This window comes from Sander lucioperca, chromosome 1 (genome assembly GCF_008315115.2).
Source record: "Sander lucioperca isolate FBNREF2018 chromosome 1, SLUC_FBN_1.2, whole genome shotgun sequence".
NCBI classification, from domain to species: Eukaryota; Metazoa; Chordata; class Actinopteri; order Perciformes; family Percidae; genus Sander; species Sander lucioperca.
This window is the reverse complement of record NC_050173.1, coordinates 33,124,652-33,143,589: the sequence shown is the minus strand read 5'-3', so window position 1 is coordinate 33,143,589 and position 18,938 is coordinate 33,124,652. Positions and strand designations below refer to the sequence as shown.

Below are 18,938 nucleotides of genomic sequence, written 5' to 3'. Positions count from 1 at the left end.
CTGGTGTGGGAAATTCACACACATCTAAAGTGCAATGTTATGGAAGAACCATTTCCTTCTTTTCACATCCAATATCGCAAAAAAAAAACAAAAAAAAAAAACATGTATGTATGTATGTATGTATGTATGTATGTATGTATATGTATATATATATATATATATATATATATATATATATATATATATATATATATATATATATATATATATATAAATAAATAAAACACACAAATAAAATAAATATAGCCTTGCAGTATAAAGATATTTCTCAAAACACACACACAGGCCTGTCTGAACGTCAACAGTAACGTTACCTGAAAACAGCGTGTAGTTCCTTTTTTAGCAAGTTTGCTTTATATAAATATGAACAATACAATACAGTTGCTGTCAACGGGCTTATCTGCTAACGTTAGCTACCGACGGTTACCTCGGAACAATCCAGCAAATAGACGGTACCCTAGAGTGCCGTTATCTGAAACAGGTGATTTAACGTCACCGCTCATTTTACACACAGTTTAGCAACAAAACTAAACGCTGATGGAAGATTACTACGTTTTTAATGTTGGTTTTGAGCGGTATGCATCCCCACTAACCTGGAAAGCATTTTAAACAGTAACGTTAATACAGCGTGTCGGAGGAATACAGCGTCTCTTTTTCTTTTTCTTTTTTTAATACAGCGTCTCCTGCAGTGGAGCGTCAGAGGCTGAGGTTCGCTAACGTTAGCTTCTTGTCTCATCTGGGGTCTGATAAACAGTAAATTTATCAAAGTCAGTGTGCCCAACGCTATTTTCCGATAAACTGTAGCTAGCTGTCATATTTCACGGGACCCGCGTGAGTGCGGTTTTCATGTTCCAGTTGTTCAGCCTCAGAGGAGAGAGAGCGGCTGACCGTTCACCTGAGATCAGTAGAGCAGACTGCTCTGTAGGGCCGTGTATAATTAAGACTTTATGACATTTCATAAACAGCTGATGTTGCACGATGTTAATCATGCGACGCCCGAGTGCATTTGACCAGCATAAAATCGGCATTTGTCAGACTGACCGGCCAATCGCTGGCCATGGCCAATCACGTGAAAATCGGCCAATTCCGGTCACCAATCGGTACATCTCTAGATTTGATTGATGGTTAGGTTAATGATTGGGCTGCACAATAGGGAAAAAATATGATTTTTTACAGATATTGCAAATGGGATAAGGATGTGGCACATTTTGTATTTGTCATAGGACTCATTTAAAAATTAAGTAAATATCAACCCATTTCCGAGACCTCCAACAGGCCATGCCCTAGAGGCTCTAGAGCTCCTGCCGCCACCTGCCACCTGTTTATATTTTTTGCAGGTGGGGGCATTTAAAAAACGTCTCTCTCGCTGGTCTCCTCCTCGTCACACGTATAAGTTTGAGGGGGAGAAGAGGGGTCATCACAGGTTGGCGGCAGTCAACGAGACATAACCGCGCTTAAAATTGAAAATGGAAACGCAAATCAACACGGCACAGTTTGACTCGGCGCGGCCAAAAGTGTCAATGGTAAAACACCACAGTAGAGTTGGGAGCATTCACATTACCTTATCAAAGTAGGATTATAGCCACTGGATGGTACACTATCCTGGAAGTAGGGAAGCACCAGGAGAAGGCCTTTGCAATCAACTGTGATTAAATGAATGCACTGGAGGTCTTAAAATCAAACTTATATACATATATTTTTGTTTTGTCAGAGTAAGTAAGTTATCAGTGATCTCCAGGCAAGAATTAGTGTCAAGCCCTGTCTATTAGTGTTCCACATTTTAATGGTTGTGATTCTGTCTCAGCCTTGCCTGCAGTATTACTTGGTCTTAATTTAGTTTTACTATGTAACTTCACACACAAACATCCATTGTCCAGTACTGAAAAATCCCGAGAAGCAGCCGGGGACTGGCCAGTGGCCAGGGACCTTTGTTATAAAAGGCTACAACTTTATATATAGGCTCTCACAAAACTTAAAACCTTTTGTCTCATGAAATAGCCTAATCTCAGAAATCACTTTGGTCTTGTGACTTCTCAAAGTTTTGAAAAAATAAAGAGAAAACAAATGACCTGTCTGTTAAGATGGATGTGGTGTTATTGCATTCATATTTCTGTTTGTGTTCCGTTATTTGTAAAAGGAACATGTGGTATTGGGGTTGCAACATATCTGAATATTACCGTGTGAGGGAGAGGGGAGTAGGTGAAGGAGAGGGGTATGATGGGAACATGAATGTGTGGAGAACAGATGAGTTGGCAGTGGTAGGGAAATAGGGTGGAGTTGGAGGGTAATGGAAGTATATATATATATATATATATATCTAGATTATATACATGAAAACCCCCATATTGAACATTCAAAGTTGTGGAGTTACAGAGCAGTGTGTGTGTGTGTGTTTGTCATTATACTGCTTACAATGTTGCCATGGCTACAGAGTGTACTTATGATATCGCACCGGGGAAAGCAGCACAAGTAGGCACACCCAGACACAGCTAAAGTTTCTATGAACACAGCAGGAAATGACCAACAACCGTGACGTATTGCACACACACAAACCTTTCCTCCCACTTTTAAGAGGTCACTCTGAAAAAAATGAGATGACCATTTTTGATCTATTAGAGATGCTTATTTGAGCATTGTACTAAACGAGCAGGGTATGATGTTGTTGTCACTTTTACAGAGGATCCCTGCTTGTTGACACGAGCTAGGTTAGTTACAACTGCCAGGCAACCTGTGACCAGGAGTAACACAATATTTTGCCAAGGCTGTGAGGTCTAACCCTCAGAGGTCAGTGTCTCATCTTCACTACACCATGCTGAATTGGACATCTTCCAGTTCTTTTACATATGAACTTCTTTATGCTGCACTTTTAAATGCTCCTACACGCCTCACTGACCTACTGACTCAAGGTGGATTTGAGTGCACTACCAGCCTATGTGTGGGAGACATTATGATTGTATGTCAGTCCAAGTGGGACATGTTTGCTGCATGACTGCACCTCGACCTCGGTCTACTGTTGTTAATGGAGACACAAACCCCAACCACCCCCACCCACCTCTACTTAAAACAAGGGAGGCCACTGTTGCCAAGACTCTCTTTTTGCATCCCTCCCTGTCTGTCTTCTAAAACTGACTGAATAAACTTTAATATTTACATTTCAATGTCAAATGAATAACATTCAATTAATAAACGTAAGTCCCAAAATTGGTTGTCGTGTCTGCAATAAAATAGCAATTTTCCCGTCAGAAAACAGCTGACTGAACTGAAAACTATTTTGCTGGACAATTAATTGCAATTAACAATATAATTGTCTCTTTCAGTGAAATAATAATTTTTTTATTTATTTATTACTTTTTCACACAAATTAAAGTTTAGGATACATATTTTGTTATATCACTGTTATGTTACCCAGATATGCAGGTTCACAGCCTACAATGTCAACCACGCCTTATCAAAAAACATTGTATTTTTTGCTTAAATTAACAAAAAAATTGAAAATAGAACATTTATTCCCGTCAATAAAAAAAACAAAGCACTAATCATAAACAAAAAACAGATTGTGTTTAATTTCTCTGGCTTTAGACGGCTACAGCCCAGGATGTTTGGAGTTGCCTATGGAAACAAGTGACAGCTGCCAACAGTCCCACCAACAATCACTTACATAAATTATAATTTGGCACGTCTAAACCAAATCAACAACTACCATCAACAGTCATACTCCTTAGGACCTTGGCTAAAGTTAGCAAACAAGTTGTACAGATTAGAAAAATAAAAGCACAAATCCCCGTGGAACTACGTATAATGTTAATGAATGACGGCCATTGCCGCTACAGCGTCGTCAAACGGTTACGGTTTACGGTAACGTTACTAATTAAACAAAGCACCATAGTAGATTAAACACCACAGACGGACTAACTACATTACTTAAACACATGTAATGGTGCTTTGGTGGATTTTTAACGTTCGAAAACCGACTGGACTTGCAACTGCGGGTGGGGCGTCCTCTGGTAGGAATCCATAGTATCATAGGCTAGCTAACGTAACTGTTAGGAGACGCTACACCAGTATTGCAAACGCGTATGATGGATCCAAACAATAGTGTGACCAATCTCATTAAAAAATGCACTAATGCTTTAATTGCGGTTATACAAAATAGTCGTGATTATGTTAAAAATGCAGTTAGACAAGTATTTAATAATTGTTACAGGCCTAGCTGAATATTGTAAAGGCATGTTTTTTATTTTATATGTTAATAAACTATATTCTATTCCTTCATGCTTCAGTCAGATGCACTTCAAACTTGTTTTATGACTGCACACTTTACAGTCCTCAGCTTACTTTGCACTTGTAACAGTCATTTCAATACAGATTGAAAAAAAACTGGTAGTGGGGCGTTAGGCCTTTCAGAGTCATTTAAATAACGGCTCTATCCTGAAGCCCAAAGTCTTATAAGTGATAAAGCTGCCACACAGCCCATTTAAACTCTTCCACCTACACACATCGTCTGCTCACAAGCAGAGCGGAGCATCCATCAGCGTACTTCGCAGTAACATCCTTCACACACAAACACAAGTTCACATACTGTACACAAATCTCAAACTTTGACCTCCACATTACCACAAGAACTGGTAAGTGTCTCCCACACACACAAATTCTCACAACCTCCCTCGTTCCCTCACATACCCAATCCACTGTAAGCACACAGAGACTTGGCTGATATGCGTGCATCACTGACTGCTCGTCTGGATGACTGCAGCCTTCTGAATCAACAGAGACAGAGGCAGGGTTTGTTCCTATGGTGGCTTAGAGCCCAACGACGACTAGCTCATTACATACCTATGACCTAAGACAGGCATGCACTGCAAATAATGAGAACTGCCTAAACTGCACAAAGATAAGGAAGGAGAGCAGATGAAGGTCTGTCTCTCTTTATGGGTTTGGTGTGTCCCTGTTCACTACTGGGTGTACCGCAACAGTAAGACCTCAGGCAGAAGCTGAATGTCATGAATCACAGGCTTGTGAGCACAGCTGATTGAGATATGAGAGTATACTGTAAATTATTATTACTTGGATATGTCTAGGCAATTAACACAGCTCCATCTATTTGTTACTGCAATATGGGCACTAAAGCCTCTGCTATACATCAGCTCACATAGTGATTATAATGTGATTGACAGCTTAAAGGTTAAGCTTACTTTCCTACACTCCTTGCCAGGACACTGCAGGGTGTGCATGTGTGTCCAGCAGTTAAATTTCTTCCACAGTCTTTAATGTCTTAACGACTTGCTCCATTCCTACAGGAATAGACAGCTGTCCTCCAGACACTCACACACACTTGTGAGAGCGACACGTATGCCCATGCTGTCGACAGTCGGGATGTTGAGATACACAGAGCAGTCTGAGATTAGCTGTAATCTCTCAGTGGGAGACTGGCGAGAGTCACAGAGGAGGACTGACGCTGTAGTCTTAACTAAATCCCCCATACACAACATAGGTAACACAGTCAAGAGCATTCATATCTGTGATGATCAGTCTACAGGTCTGTCTATCCACCTTTCTGATTACAAGTGACAGAGAGAGCACTAGTGCACATGTATACTGAGTAACTCCCCTTCACAACAATGCCCTCTGTCCCTGACTAGCTGACTGACTGAGAAAGAATGCTAGAATGAGAGCATTACCCCTGCATGAGCTTATTCATTTATGCTTATTATTATTATTCATATTAATAAGCATATTCATATATTATTCATGCTTATTATTGATTAAGCATGTATGCTTAATCAATAATGGATAAGTGCATGCACACTGTGGTAGAAGTCAGACAATGATCATTGGTGTAACTAAGTAAATGTCTTACTATCACCCATCACATCTTAACCACTTTTAGAGTATTAACTGGCTATATATAGGCCTGTCACGATAACACATTTTGCTGGACGATAAATTGCCCCGGAAATGATTGCGATAAACGATAATATTGTCGTTTCATCTAATATAATGATAATGGCATAATAATGCAGGTACACCTTTTCAAAGATCAATAAACTTGTATTTCTAAAGAATATTTAACACTGGAACTGGAAGACATTTTAAATATCCACAATACGTCTTTGATCTCCTTTAGTATGTCGTCTTTCACGCTGTTGTACAGTTGGGGAATTGCCGTTTGTGGCAGTTTGTGTGTTCTCCCAGGCAATTTGTACTGGCTGTCAAATGTTTGCAGCATTCGTCGAGTGTTACTACATTTGTACTGTACTACATTTAACAATTATTTATTAAACACTAAATATTAAATTTAAATAATATATAATTAATAAATGATATCTATATCTATGTGGCTATCTGCCACATGGCGAGTAAATGTTTGTATCAAAATAGTTCAGTCTTCATTTTGGCAAAGGTACAGCTACTGTCTTCTGCTCCTCTGCTGTCTGCAGGTTGGGGCTTCGCAGGGACGGGCCGACACCCACACACACCCACACACACCCACAAACAATGGCGCGCACACACCAGACGCCAGCCACCACGTCACTTCTGTTTACTGATAGCTATCGTTTATCTCAGGCTAATTTATTAGCTAGTAAGAGGCGATTTTTGGCAGCCAGCCTTCCAAAAGAAAGCACAATGAAATTAAATAACCGATCATTAACCGTTGACCGACAAGCAGGTAACAGAGTCTCAGTTCACCGTCTGGGAGCCTCTGACACACTTTCCGCACTCCGTATCCGCGGACAGCTGTAGGCTTGTACCAGTTAATGCTCTGTGCATTGTCGGACACATGCAGCCACTTTCCTGAAACCGCTTGCAAGACAGGTCCACAGTGGCGTGTATGTCCGAGCCTGTCTCCACCTGCAGGTTGTCAACTGTGTGCTTTGGAATGAAAAGGAGAAAACAGGACGCCGAGTAACACAGCGGATATCGCTCATATACTTTTTACGCTAGGGAACCGAGAGTGGTCATCCAGTCTCTTTGGTAGAGAGAGAGAGAGAGAGAAAGAGAGAGAGAGAGAGAGAGAGAGAAGGAAAACAAACAAGCATGCAAATGGAAATGATCGCGGCTGGAAAAATTATCGAGCTCATTTTTTTTATCGTGCGATTAATTAATTTATTGACTATCGCGACAGGCCTAGCTATATACCTAACTCTTACTCTCTGACACTCTTAGTAGAAATGGCCATTGTGCCATGGTGAAAAAAGCAGGCCTGAAACAAGCGGACATCTGTGCATTTACATTTACAATAATGTGTGCCATTATGTTCAAACTAGCCATTGGGGTGACCAAAATACGTGTTAGCATAATTGTACAAAACAATGTGTTCACAAACAGATTTTTTGTGATATCATAAATGTATTATAAAAGTAACTGAAATTGGAGATAAGGGATGTATCTTAATAGGGGTGAGAACATATGAACGGTATTTTGGTGCAGTGCAAATCTCTCTTTCATGATTTACCAACCGATAGAATTAAATTCCTAAATCAAAATGAAGATGGCTTCTAAAAAAATAAAATAAAAAAAAGAAAAATAAAAAAAATTAAAAAAAAAAAGAAATTCCGGATTTTATCTAACTTTATCTGTGGGCGGGACACTGAATGAGACTACAGAGTGACAGAGAGAGGCAACTGTATCAGACCCAAAGTAGCGCACTTTTTAATGTATTTCTTTAATGTAATCGTTATCTATTTTAACGATCTGCAAAAAATAGTTACACATAGTCCCAATTTCTCAAATATGAGGATTTTCTGATTTTCTTCATATATAGCCTAACTTGTGATGGACAATCACTATTTTTTTTACATTTTGTTGACCGACATAATTATCAGAGGAAGTGTTTTGATGAACTATCTAACTGGGCTGAGGTCACTACACTAGAAGATGTGTGGTCACATAGCCTACTTCTCCCAACAGACACAACCATGGTTTCTATTGTATGAGGTTATGAGGGGGCAATAGAGGTGAATGAAATATAAGTTGTGGTGCTCAAAGTGTTAAAAAATGTAATTTGAAAAACTCAACAGCAGAAACAATGTCCTGATTTACTAAGGGTAATGTAGTTACTCTGATGTATCCACCTCCAGCCTGGAATGTTTCAACCTTTTCCGTTAGGCTCCAAAGATAAAACCCTGCTCTATATTTTAACATCATCCAGGCCTCTAAAGCATCCAGGCCTCCAAAGATTTGAGAGCAGGCTATGTGTAAACATATTTAGTGGACCACTGGTACCTGCTTGCACAATGGATGTAAATGAGGGAAGGAAAGAGATAAGGGTTAGCAATAATGGGGACGAATACGGAAGCATACTGTTCGTTATTTTTGCACAACTTCCTGTCACAGCTCTCAGAATTTGTGAAATAATAATAGGGTTGACGTGCTGACATGTCTGTATGCGTGTACATGCACAAATGCATGTAGGCTACATGTAAACAAACGCAACTAAAAAAAAAAAAGTAAAAAGGAGAAGTAAGATTTAACAGTTGACAAAATGTGCATGTGAACACCCAGGGGGTCAGAGTAGTTTTAGTTGCTTCATAATTTCATATCCTTCCGCTGAAGTACAGGCAAACCCTGCTGAAAAGGGGAGCCACATTTCTCTAACTTTGCAATAAAGTGCCAGAAATGCACCGGGGTGGCAGTTTATTTTTAAAGTAAAAGTTATGAGAGTGTACAAAACAAAATAAACACCACTGTCTGACTCTGGACTAGCCTGTTTTTCCCCTTTTAACTGAATGGACTTTACACCTCTTAAAGGCCTTCAACAAACATCTAAGCAGGTGAAACTGACTGGTACATTTTCAATAGCTTTAGGCAACATATGTACACACAGGCATTTGTTGAAAGTTCTTTTCTGAGTAAGGGGAAATAAGCATGACAAAGAATGGCTTGCAGAGAGCAGAATGCCGTTTCCCCTACAGCCTCGCTGTATCACACTAAACAACACATGCATGGCAGAATGACACACTGCTAACATGATTGTTACAAAAAACAACACACAAATAATACAACACAGTCAGCTGGAGCATCCGACAAGTACAAGGGAGAGTTGTGACACTGCCATTTTTTCATCAGCGTATAAGTTAGCCGTCGACTGACGTAACTCTTCTCTTACCCTCTCTTCAACAATCGTTTATCATTCCTGTCAGTTTGATGTCATGACTTGCCACTTTAGGACTTAACTTTGGACAGCCGCCTAAAAATAACTTATATGATCAGTTAGCCTATTAAATGACAGTATGACACTTGACAGTAGCAACAACAAAACAACTTCTGCCTTAAGCATGCAGAATGCTGTTACAGTGGTTTGGAGTAATTAAACAGCAACACCAACTCTGCCTTCTGTGAAGTGTTCATGGTGAAACAATACAGAAAAGTTACTGCATGGTTTAGACAGTCAGTAAGTCAGGAGAGCAGCTTCCAGAAAGTACAATAGTTACTAAGAATGGACAATATGGATTGAGTCTCACAAAATGTGGTATTTTACTAGGCCGGCTGCAACTGAAAATCATTTTCATTATCGATTAATCTGACAATGTCTGACAAATTTGTTGATTCTATTGACAAATCAACTAATCATCTCAGGCCGAAATTTTACATTGCAATATAGATATATAGTCAAATTTTTCTGGAATATCCTTTAAAAGTGGTTTATAAATACCGCGTTGGAATGTCTTTTTTAAGCAGAATACCTGACATTGTATGTATGTATATTGGGAGATGTTCTTTGTCTCAGTAATGCTCTTATTCACACTTGTCATAACACATTAGCTCCATGTTGCCAGTTCAATGTGAGAAATGGGGGACAAAATTCACAATCCTGATAAAAAATTGATTACAACATTTAGGTTAATGTAACTCTTTAGCAGTCTGAGTAAGTCTATTAAAGTGGGTATTTTGTTACGGTCTTGTTACTAGCAAATTCACCGTTTATGTTTGCGGTGGGGGAGGGATAATCACTGAAAGTATTATGACTTTTTGTTGCCTAAACAACATGCTAGGACCTCCACCATTACATGGACCTAGTGACTACCCATCTGTGAGATGTCTCGAAACTATATAGCCATCAAGCACTTAAAATGCATTGTAATCAGAAGACACAGGCTCACAAAGTCCATTGTAAAGTCTGTAATAAAAAAAATCTGAAACAACAAACAGGTAAAGGTGAGATTCCATTCTTCCAAGTATGGAATTTCAGTGGTGTAGTGACTCTGCATTCCTCTGTGTGCCTGTACCAGCACTTTTATTACTCAACTCAGCTCTAACATCCAGTCAGAACAGGCCTCAAAACAAACCAAACTCAGCCCTCTGCTGAGCCAGCAGCGGTTCCTTGTCGATCTATAAAGTTCAGTAAGGACAGAGCATGTTAATCAGTACCATTCATGGCAGATTATTCCAACAAGCGTCTTTATTTCATCTAATCACTGATTCAGGATATTAGTCTAACTTGAGAGTAAATGACAACAACGGTGAGCGAGGCATTTCAAATTGCTAGCAGAAATCAATTCCAAAGCATCTAAGAAGAAAGTCTCTGCATGTTAATCTATCATATGTCTCATTGAGTTAAAGGAGAACTCAGGACAATTTTTACGTTAATCTTGATCGCTATACTTTTTTGAGTACTGTCTATAGCAAAAACCACGAGCCGAATTGGTGCTAGCAACATGGAGCTTCTGTAGCTAATGCCCAGAGCTCCCGTTAGCTAAAACGGCAGTTATGGGGGCATAAGCTATAGAGTGCCTTTGTTCCTCTTAACAGACTCAAAATGCTATTAAAATGTCTGTGCAACATGAACAGGGCCACTAAATGGATATTTATGTTACAAATACACACGGGACTGCAGCGTGATGATTATGACCTCGTGGTTTTTGCTATAGACAGTACTCAAAAAAGTATAGCGATCAAGATTAACGTAAAAATTGCCCGGAGTTCTCTTTTAACAATTTAAAAGGACCACACTGAATCACAATGGCAGACCTGCTCCCTGTGCATTACAACTTTCACTAATGTTGCACTTCTGTCCGCATCTCAGTTACATCTCACCAGCTTTGACTAATAAACAACATCTGCAATCACATTACTGACTTGTGACGACAGGAGCAACATGGTTGAACATTTCCACCACAGAAGAATCAACTCAGTTATTTAAGCTTTACATACCCATCACACTACCTGTAACTTGTTATCATTGACTGCACTCCCACTACTGCACATTTTCTACCTTTCTTAATCTCCTTATCTGCATTTCTGTTTTCTAAATTCTCTTTCACACACTCTTCTCTTCTTAATTTGTCTCTCCTTCTCTGCCAGGACCCTGCTGACTGATGGTTCACTTGCTTTCCCTTGCTCAGCCTTGCTCTCTAAAATACTCCCCGTTCACTCTGAACCAAGAGGCCCCTACCACTAGCAGACCATTAACCACTCCAGTTTCATGCTGGCACTCAGTCATCCTATTCATCAGCTCACAGTATGCTCTTCTTCTCCTGTGATGTAGAGAACAGGAAACTGTGTGTGTGTGTGTGTGTGTGTGTGTGTGTGTGTGTGTGTGTGTGTGTGTGTGTGTGTGTGTGTGTTTTAGGGGACAATAACAGACATGCATAAGAGGGCAAAAGAAACCCACTGTGCAAGAAAGCGATTTGTAACTACTCTACTTGAGTCAGACTCTGACTGGCTTAATTCATGGCCTTATTTTAAATTAAGCACTTGCTGAGGTGGTTCCCCCAGGAAGTAGGTGCACGGCTGCACAAAGGCACATGCACACACAAGATGTTATGGTTGAAGGAAGGTGCACTTATCCTTGCTATTAATCATGATAAACACCAACATGTTAACCTGTGTTCAACACTTAAACCTGTGCCCACTGGCGACAACTTAGGCACCATCCCCATATTCAAAACTGCATATAATTCAAACAAACACAAAGTGAAACAACTGCCCTATAATTTAATTGCTTTTGGTTGCTCTTGTTGCGACTGACTGCACACGTGTATTGTGGTTTTCCTCAGAAGTTGCAATACAATTGCATTACTTCAGTTAAGGGGTGGGACAAATCAGTGTCAGAAATAAAGGAGGGCAAAGGGTACAAATTCTCCAAGAAATCTCAGAATGCCCCTTAAAAAGGTCCCATGGCATGAAAATTTCACTTTATGAGGTTTTTTAACATTAATATGCATTCCCCCAGCCTGCCTATGGTCCCCCAGTGGCAAGAAATGCGATAGGTGTAAACCAAGCTCTGGGTATCCTGCTCTGCCTTTGAGAAAATGAAAGCTCAGATGGGCCGATCTGGAATCTGCTCCTTATGAGCTCATAAGGAGCAAGGTTACCTCACCTTTCTCTGCTTTGCCCGCCCAGAGAATTTGGCCCACCAATGAGAGAGAGACGACATGACTTTCAACAAGCAAAGTGACAGTTGGTCAAGGCCACACCCTCACCCTCCACCTTGCCCCCCCCTCTCTCCTCCTCAATAGCATTTAAAGCTACAGACACAGAAATGGCACATACTAAATAAAGCTCATTGTGGGACTGGCTCTAGTGGCTGTAATTCTGCACCAAGGCTGAATTTCGGGAAAGAGACTTCAGATACAGTATTAGGGGACCACTATATATCTATATAAAAGCATCCAAAGAGCACCATGTCATGGGACCTTTAAAAATCTGATCGAGGGGCAAAAAGTTATATTTACCAGTTTAGGCCAATATCCCAATAGCCTACATTAAGCCATTTTATTTTCATCCAATTCATTTAATTTCCATTTCCATCTCTAACACACACTCACCTAACAGTGCTGTTACTTTATTTTTACAGTCTATGACTGTTACTAATCGATCATTTTTCCCCAGAATCAATTTTTTATTAATTTTTTTTTTTATTAGATAGTGCAGATAGAGAGTAAAGGTGAGACAGTAAGGGGATGACACGCAGCAAAGGGCCGCAGGTCGGATTCAGCCTACATGGTGCATGTATTTTTACCAATGATTCACCTAAATATTTTCTGTTTATACGGTACCGCCGACTACATTATATCCATTTCCAGCCAAACAGAGCGAAATCAGAAAATACATGTTATGTACTTCTTTACAAATTAAAATAAATGTCAGACTGACTGACTGACGTGATGTGCATTCTTTTTAGAAAACAATTCGTTTTTGGATGGGTCTCATGATATATTGTGTCTAAAAGTGTATTATTCAACTTTAAAGGGGAAACAATTGCAATGCGCAATTGTTACGTGCCGTGTTGTTTTGCTGTGTTTTCTGCCTGTGTGTAATTCCCTCCAGGTGTGCTGGTGACGTCACTCCCACAGCTGAAGCTGTTCAGCGGCAATCAGGACATTAAGACATTAAGTTGCTGCAAAAGGCTGAGCAGGGAGAGAATGGGCTTCAGTGGAAGCCGGTGTGGAGCCAGAGCCTGGAGAGCCAGTGGCGTTTTGCTTTGGTTGTCATATTCGTCTTCCATTAGGAGATTGTTTTCAGTTGTTTTAGTTTGTATAATAAATCTTTTAAGTTAACTTTAAAGCGTTTCCGCCTTTCCTTTGTCTTTCCCCCGGGTTTATTATTTAATTGTTTGCGTCCTCTTTGTGTGCACCCCTACACATGATAGGAACGTAACAGCAATACTATTGAATCGCAATACTTCAAGAATCGCAATAAATGAAAATCGCAATACTAATCGAATCTGCACCCGTGTATCGTGAAAGAATCGGATCGGGACAAAAGCATATCGTCCCATCCCTACTATTTAGTCATGTTGGTACAAGCCCAACATTTTGTAAATGCCCCGATTTTTTAGACAGTGGGGGCAAAAGTTGCCCCCTAAATATTTTTTTTAATTTCCCACACTGGGCCAAACAATCAATGTGGCAATATATCACAATATGTTTCTGTATTAAGACACTAAATCTGGGAATCTCTGTGTACTTGGCATTTTGATTTTGATTCAGGGTGCTACAATCCATTTACAAAACAATTCTAAATGTATTATTTTTTATTGTACCACATTCACAATATCATAATGCAGCCCAAATTGTGGGTTGATGTTGCATGCATGAGCAAGTCAGCATATTTTCTAACTCTGTGAATATTTAACTAGAGCGATAAATATGTGCTGCTTAGACACTTGCTTGAGGGATCTCTGTATGGCATCAACTAACAGTTAATGCTGGAAGTTAGATAAAAAAAAGAGTTACAAATGATACTGTATGAGAATAAATATAATTTTCCAAGTATCAGAATAGGCAATATTCTTTACAATTACAGTACAATTTTAATGTAAGACAAGCTATCCTCTGACACAGCTTCAAATGTCTGAAAATAATGTTATAATTATGGCTAAAAATCTAACCCATGGCATTATCACATTGATTAAAATGACAATATGAAATGCCAATAAATAGTAAATAACCATTGACGCTCTGAGAGAAATGTCCCAGAAGTCCCAGAAGAACATGCTTAAATTACACAACTTACTCTAAATATTGGGTTATCTTCTCCTTGATAACTGATATTCCTTATCAGGGCCTGAACAAATTCCTCTTCTACATGAGAGAATTCAGCCAACATTTCACCTGAATAAAACAGATAACCTGCCAAATGCAACAAGATGTCCCAGAGCCAGAATCTGTGATCTACAATTCACCTTGTATCCCAAACAACTGTCCAAGGCAGTGATCCCTGGCTAATCCACACTGTGTCTGCCTGCTGGGTTGAGCCAGCCTGTCTATGTCAACAGCATTCATGGAGGTTGATCCTTTCTCTCTAGGCCTGAAGAACACAGATAGCGCTTCAGGGAGCACAATATGACTTGCTTTTGGCTTCAAACTAAATACATGTATCATGCTCAGTAACAAAGGTACCTGTAAGCGCAGCAAATCATGTTAAGGTTACATATCTCAAAAAACACCTAAGTGTGTAAACTGAGACACACGCATGCTCAGACTTACAGACATGCGTCCACACAGCAGTGGAACATCACACCAGTACAGCAGGCATATGTTTTTTTTCGAGTAGAGATGTACAGTAATACACATTACAGGGTATTGCTGGGTTAAGCAACATTTAATGCACTGAATCGTGATTGGGGCAGAACATAAATATACTTATTTTGTTGATTTTTGTTGATCTGTCATAAATGCCTAATGCTGCCAACAGCCATAGCATTGGTCTTAATGCCAAACCTAGTTGATGTAAAGCTTGATTTATGGTTATGCGTTGAATCTACGCCATAGGTACGTATAGATACTTGCTTTTACTGGTGTATCGCAGTGTGTACTTTGTCCATAGCAATCGTCTCATCTCGGTCCAAAACGTCCCAGTTAGATAGTAAATGTGGTAAACATATTCATTGTTAACCTTTACAATCATGCCCTAAAAGAACCAAGCAGGCCGGCTCTTGTTGCACGATCCAAATTCTTTTGAATTGAAATTCCTTCAAAACTTGCCATTTTCAGTGTGTAGCTTGCTAGCTCAGAGTTTGTTGTTGTTTCCCAAAGCAAAGGGGATTTTGAGAATGGCAACACACAGAGAACGGAAGCGGAGGGCAATTATCTGGCATTTATTCTGGAAATGTACTTCCGTTGATCCAGACTATCACTGGTTTGTATGAGAAGAGGGGAAAGTGGAGAGTGATGAAATCAAAGAGAAGTTAATGACACAGACAATATAGTTGAGAGAGAGACAATGTCACACTGTAGATCAAGTATGCCACACATAATTCTACACCCCTTAACCGCTTTCTGAACTCTGACTGTGTCAGAATGGGTTCAAGTTTCAGTTAGTGGTGGACCGAAGTAAAGGACATAGCTCTTCTAAGGTGGGCAGTCTAGCTGTGTACACACACACTTACACTATCAGGCAGAATGACACAGACTCATGTATGCAGAGTTATCTCAGATCATTGCATAATTGATTTCTGTCTGTGAGTCACAGACTGTGACTCATGTTTACTTATAGCCCTAGCTAAACCTGAGCATACAATAGCACTACTGAAATAACGTCTTTTATTACTTTTTTATTTTTTTTTATTGTCTATTACTGTCTTTGTTTTCAAATGCTGAAAAAGCACAAGACTGAGCATACATTTACAGTACAGCCTGGACACCTTTTCCCTACTCCACTGACTGTGTCTTGTCATCAAAACAATGCCGGGAAACAAGACCAACTACAACCTCCTACCACTACTGCTTGGCATAGTCTACATGCCATTGGGCTCATGCCCCAGTGGTATTAGCTACATGAAAAAGTTCTCAACAAAAAGCCTGAACGTGTTCTGTATGTAAATGTAAATGTGTGTTGTAAGAAACTGTTTGTGTTCATTCATGTCAGCAGGATATAAAACACCTTTTGGTTTAAACGAGGGGGCTTCTGAGTGTGAGCCAAAAAGGGCCTGACAACCCTCTGAAAGTAGTGTGTGTGTGTGTGTGTGTGTGTGTGTGTGTGTGTGTGGGGGGGGGGGTTGTTTGCTCAGTGACCAGATGTGTCTTCTGTGCATCGTCTATGGTTACTGTTTGTCAATGTGTACAATATCAGTTTTCACCTGTTGCTAGACATGGCCAAGGAGTTATGTTACGCAACAGTTTTCAATGGCTAATGACAGGCATACATACTGGTGACTGTTACTGCTCTGCGTCCATCAAGACACCACATTGAATCACACATGCTGACACAACCACATGATGTCATCATGATTAAGCCACCTACAAAAAATTCCATGTGCCAATGCCACACCTTACAATACAGTTAGGTCATTCATTTGTCACAATTCTATTATGTTTTCAATTTTTAGTGTTTCTGATTTGTGTTTGGGAGTCATTGTTGTTTGTTGCAATTCGTCAGGACTGCATTACTTAAGGTTTATTGCACAGTACAAGTCTTCAAAGTTGGATAGCAGCTACCTCCTCTTATGTTGACACTTACTTTGACCTAAATCATAATTACTACAGGACAACATTTCAAGCTATTTTGACAACTGGTGCACAGCTTTAGGGCGTGAAAGTAATTACAGGTATAGTGGCAGTTTGTTGCTTTGTAGCTTCACCTGAGAGGAAGAAAATGTAACATCTGTGTAGTTAGGGGCAACACTTTTGAGGCTACATAACCAAACAGATCATAAAGGTGCAGCAAGTTGAACCTGTGGGATACTCACAAATTTCTTTTTCCCATCTCCATCCTCATAGCTCTTCTTCGATTTCTTGTCCTTCTTGGGACCTGCAGCTGAGGCAGAGCTCCCCGTGTTTGGATCCATATTTATAACTTAATCCGTTTCCTTGGGTGTCAAAATAACCCTGTGGCGGTAACGTTACCTAATCTTCCCCCACACTCAAACGTAACAAAAGCAAACGTTTCTTCCGAGGGTATTTCCTAACTTTGAGAAAAAGCCAACTGTTAATTCCCTTTGGCCTAAGCTAGAGCCCTTGCTAACTTAGCTACAATTAGCACAAAGTTGCTAATGATTTGGTAAAAAGCCAACTACCCCGAGCCCTTCGCTAAGCCGTCTCTCTGTATCACTGAAGGAGGGAAATTCAAAGCACAGCCCCAAGACCTCGGGACGACAAGTACGAAAACAACCTGTTGCGTTTATAAAATACAAACGAGGATGTATTCTACCAGTATCCACATGTGAAACAAACCGAAGCTTTAAACGATTTGAATTTTAAGTCCCGAAGTATGCGGTAACTGAGCTAACCGTTAGCTTTAGCTATGCTAGCTCGTCTGACTACAGTAGGTAAAGTCTCCGTGGAAAGAAAACAACTCCGCTCTTCCCACTTCCACGAGTTGTTTCGGCGACTACAACAAGGGCGACGAGTTGGTATTACAGATGACTTGCCCCGACTGTGTCTCCTAAATTAGTTTCCATGACTGCTTTACAAGTTTAGTTAACTTTTTAACCCCTAATGACAGTGGTAAGCGAATACGTCTTTAGCGGTAGAGGAGTCTTCCTGTTCTTCTGACAGTCCGGTCAGAGAGAGAGCTGGCTGGGGGAGGAGCCTGCGCTCTGCAGCTACACCTGAGAGGATTTAGCAGACAGTTCTGCCAACACTGCACAGAGGGATCATCCAGGGGTCATCGCTCCGTGAAAGAGTTAGAGATCTCCGGTAAAATGAGGACGAGTCTTACTAGGCTACTTGGCCTGGCTCCACAATAGAATGAACTCCCAATTGACAACTCTACACATCTTCTGTCGCTAACTGAAAACTCATTATTATTGTAAGCAGGGGCGGAGCAGGGGTGGCTTCTGGGGCTCCAGCCCCGAATATTTTCTCAAAAGCTACACATCTTTAATGGTTTTAAGATAACTTGAACTTTGTGTCACTTCCCCTTAGTCTCTGTGACTGGACCGGCAAAGCAATAGCAAAAGTTCTATTACTGGGGAAATATCGCCATTAATTATGTACTGTACTCTACTCCTGCGTAGGCCTATAACAAAAATAGGTTTCAAGGTTAGTAATTTAGCTACGGTAAATGGAGAAGAAAAATCTCCCCGGTGGCATGCCCCAGACCATCCTAGGTTTGAATGTTTACAATCTCTGGCTCCACCTCTAATTGTAAGTCTTTTTGGATTAAAGGGTCAGCTAAATAACTGTAATGTAACGTAGCCTAACTGCTGACTACAGCTATAGAAACTGTTAAATTTGTGTTTTCATTGCATCACTTCATGATGTGTTTAGAACTAGGCCTACACAGGGAATGACGTAACAATGTAGCCTACTGTGTCATAATTGTGTCATATTCTAGAATCTAAAATCCACAAAGAACAAAATAAACCCACAGAGTTATCAAGTTAACAACTTGTATCACAGTTGTTTGAGTTCAACAGTAACCTCTGGCCACCCACCCTTATATACTGAAGTTAAACCAGTAGTTCATATGGAAAAAGCCAAGTAGTTTTACAGTTCAACACTAAAACAGTTAAAGGGAGACAGGGTTTTTGAAGAATATTCTTTTTTTGCTGT

The 18,938-nt window shown here is 40.1% G+C and overlaps 1 protein-coding gene across 2 annotated transcripts in view; it reads right to left on the bottom strand.

Moving 5' to 3' along the window:
• The window catches only part of LOC116052434 (protein diaphanous homolog 1), a 102,254-nt gene extending 84,165 nt beyond the window's left edge, over positions 1 to 18,089 (bottom strand). The window contains exon 1 of one of the 2 annotated variants that reach the window (XM_036002670.1): positions 17,132 to 18,089. In XM_036002670.1, coding sequence (XP_035858563.1) covers positions 17,132 to 17,230 — 99 coding nt within the window. In that variant the 5' untranslated portion in view covers positions 17,231 to 18,089. The remainder of the gene's footprint in view (positions 1 to 17,131) is intronic. The other variant, XM_036002669.1, reaches the window with a different exon arrangement.
• Positions 18,090 to 18,938: the final 849 nt, after the last annotated feature.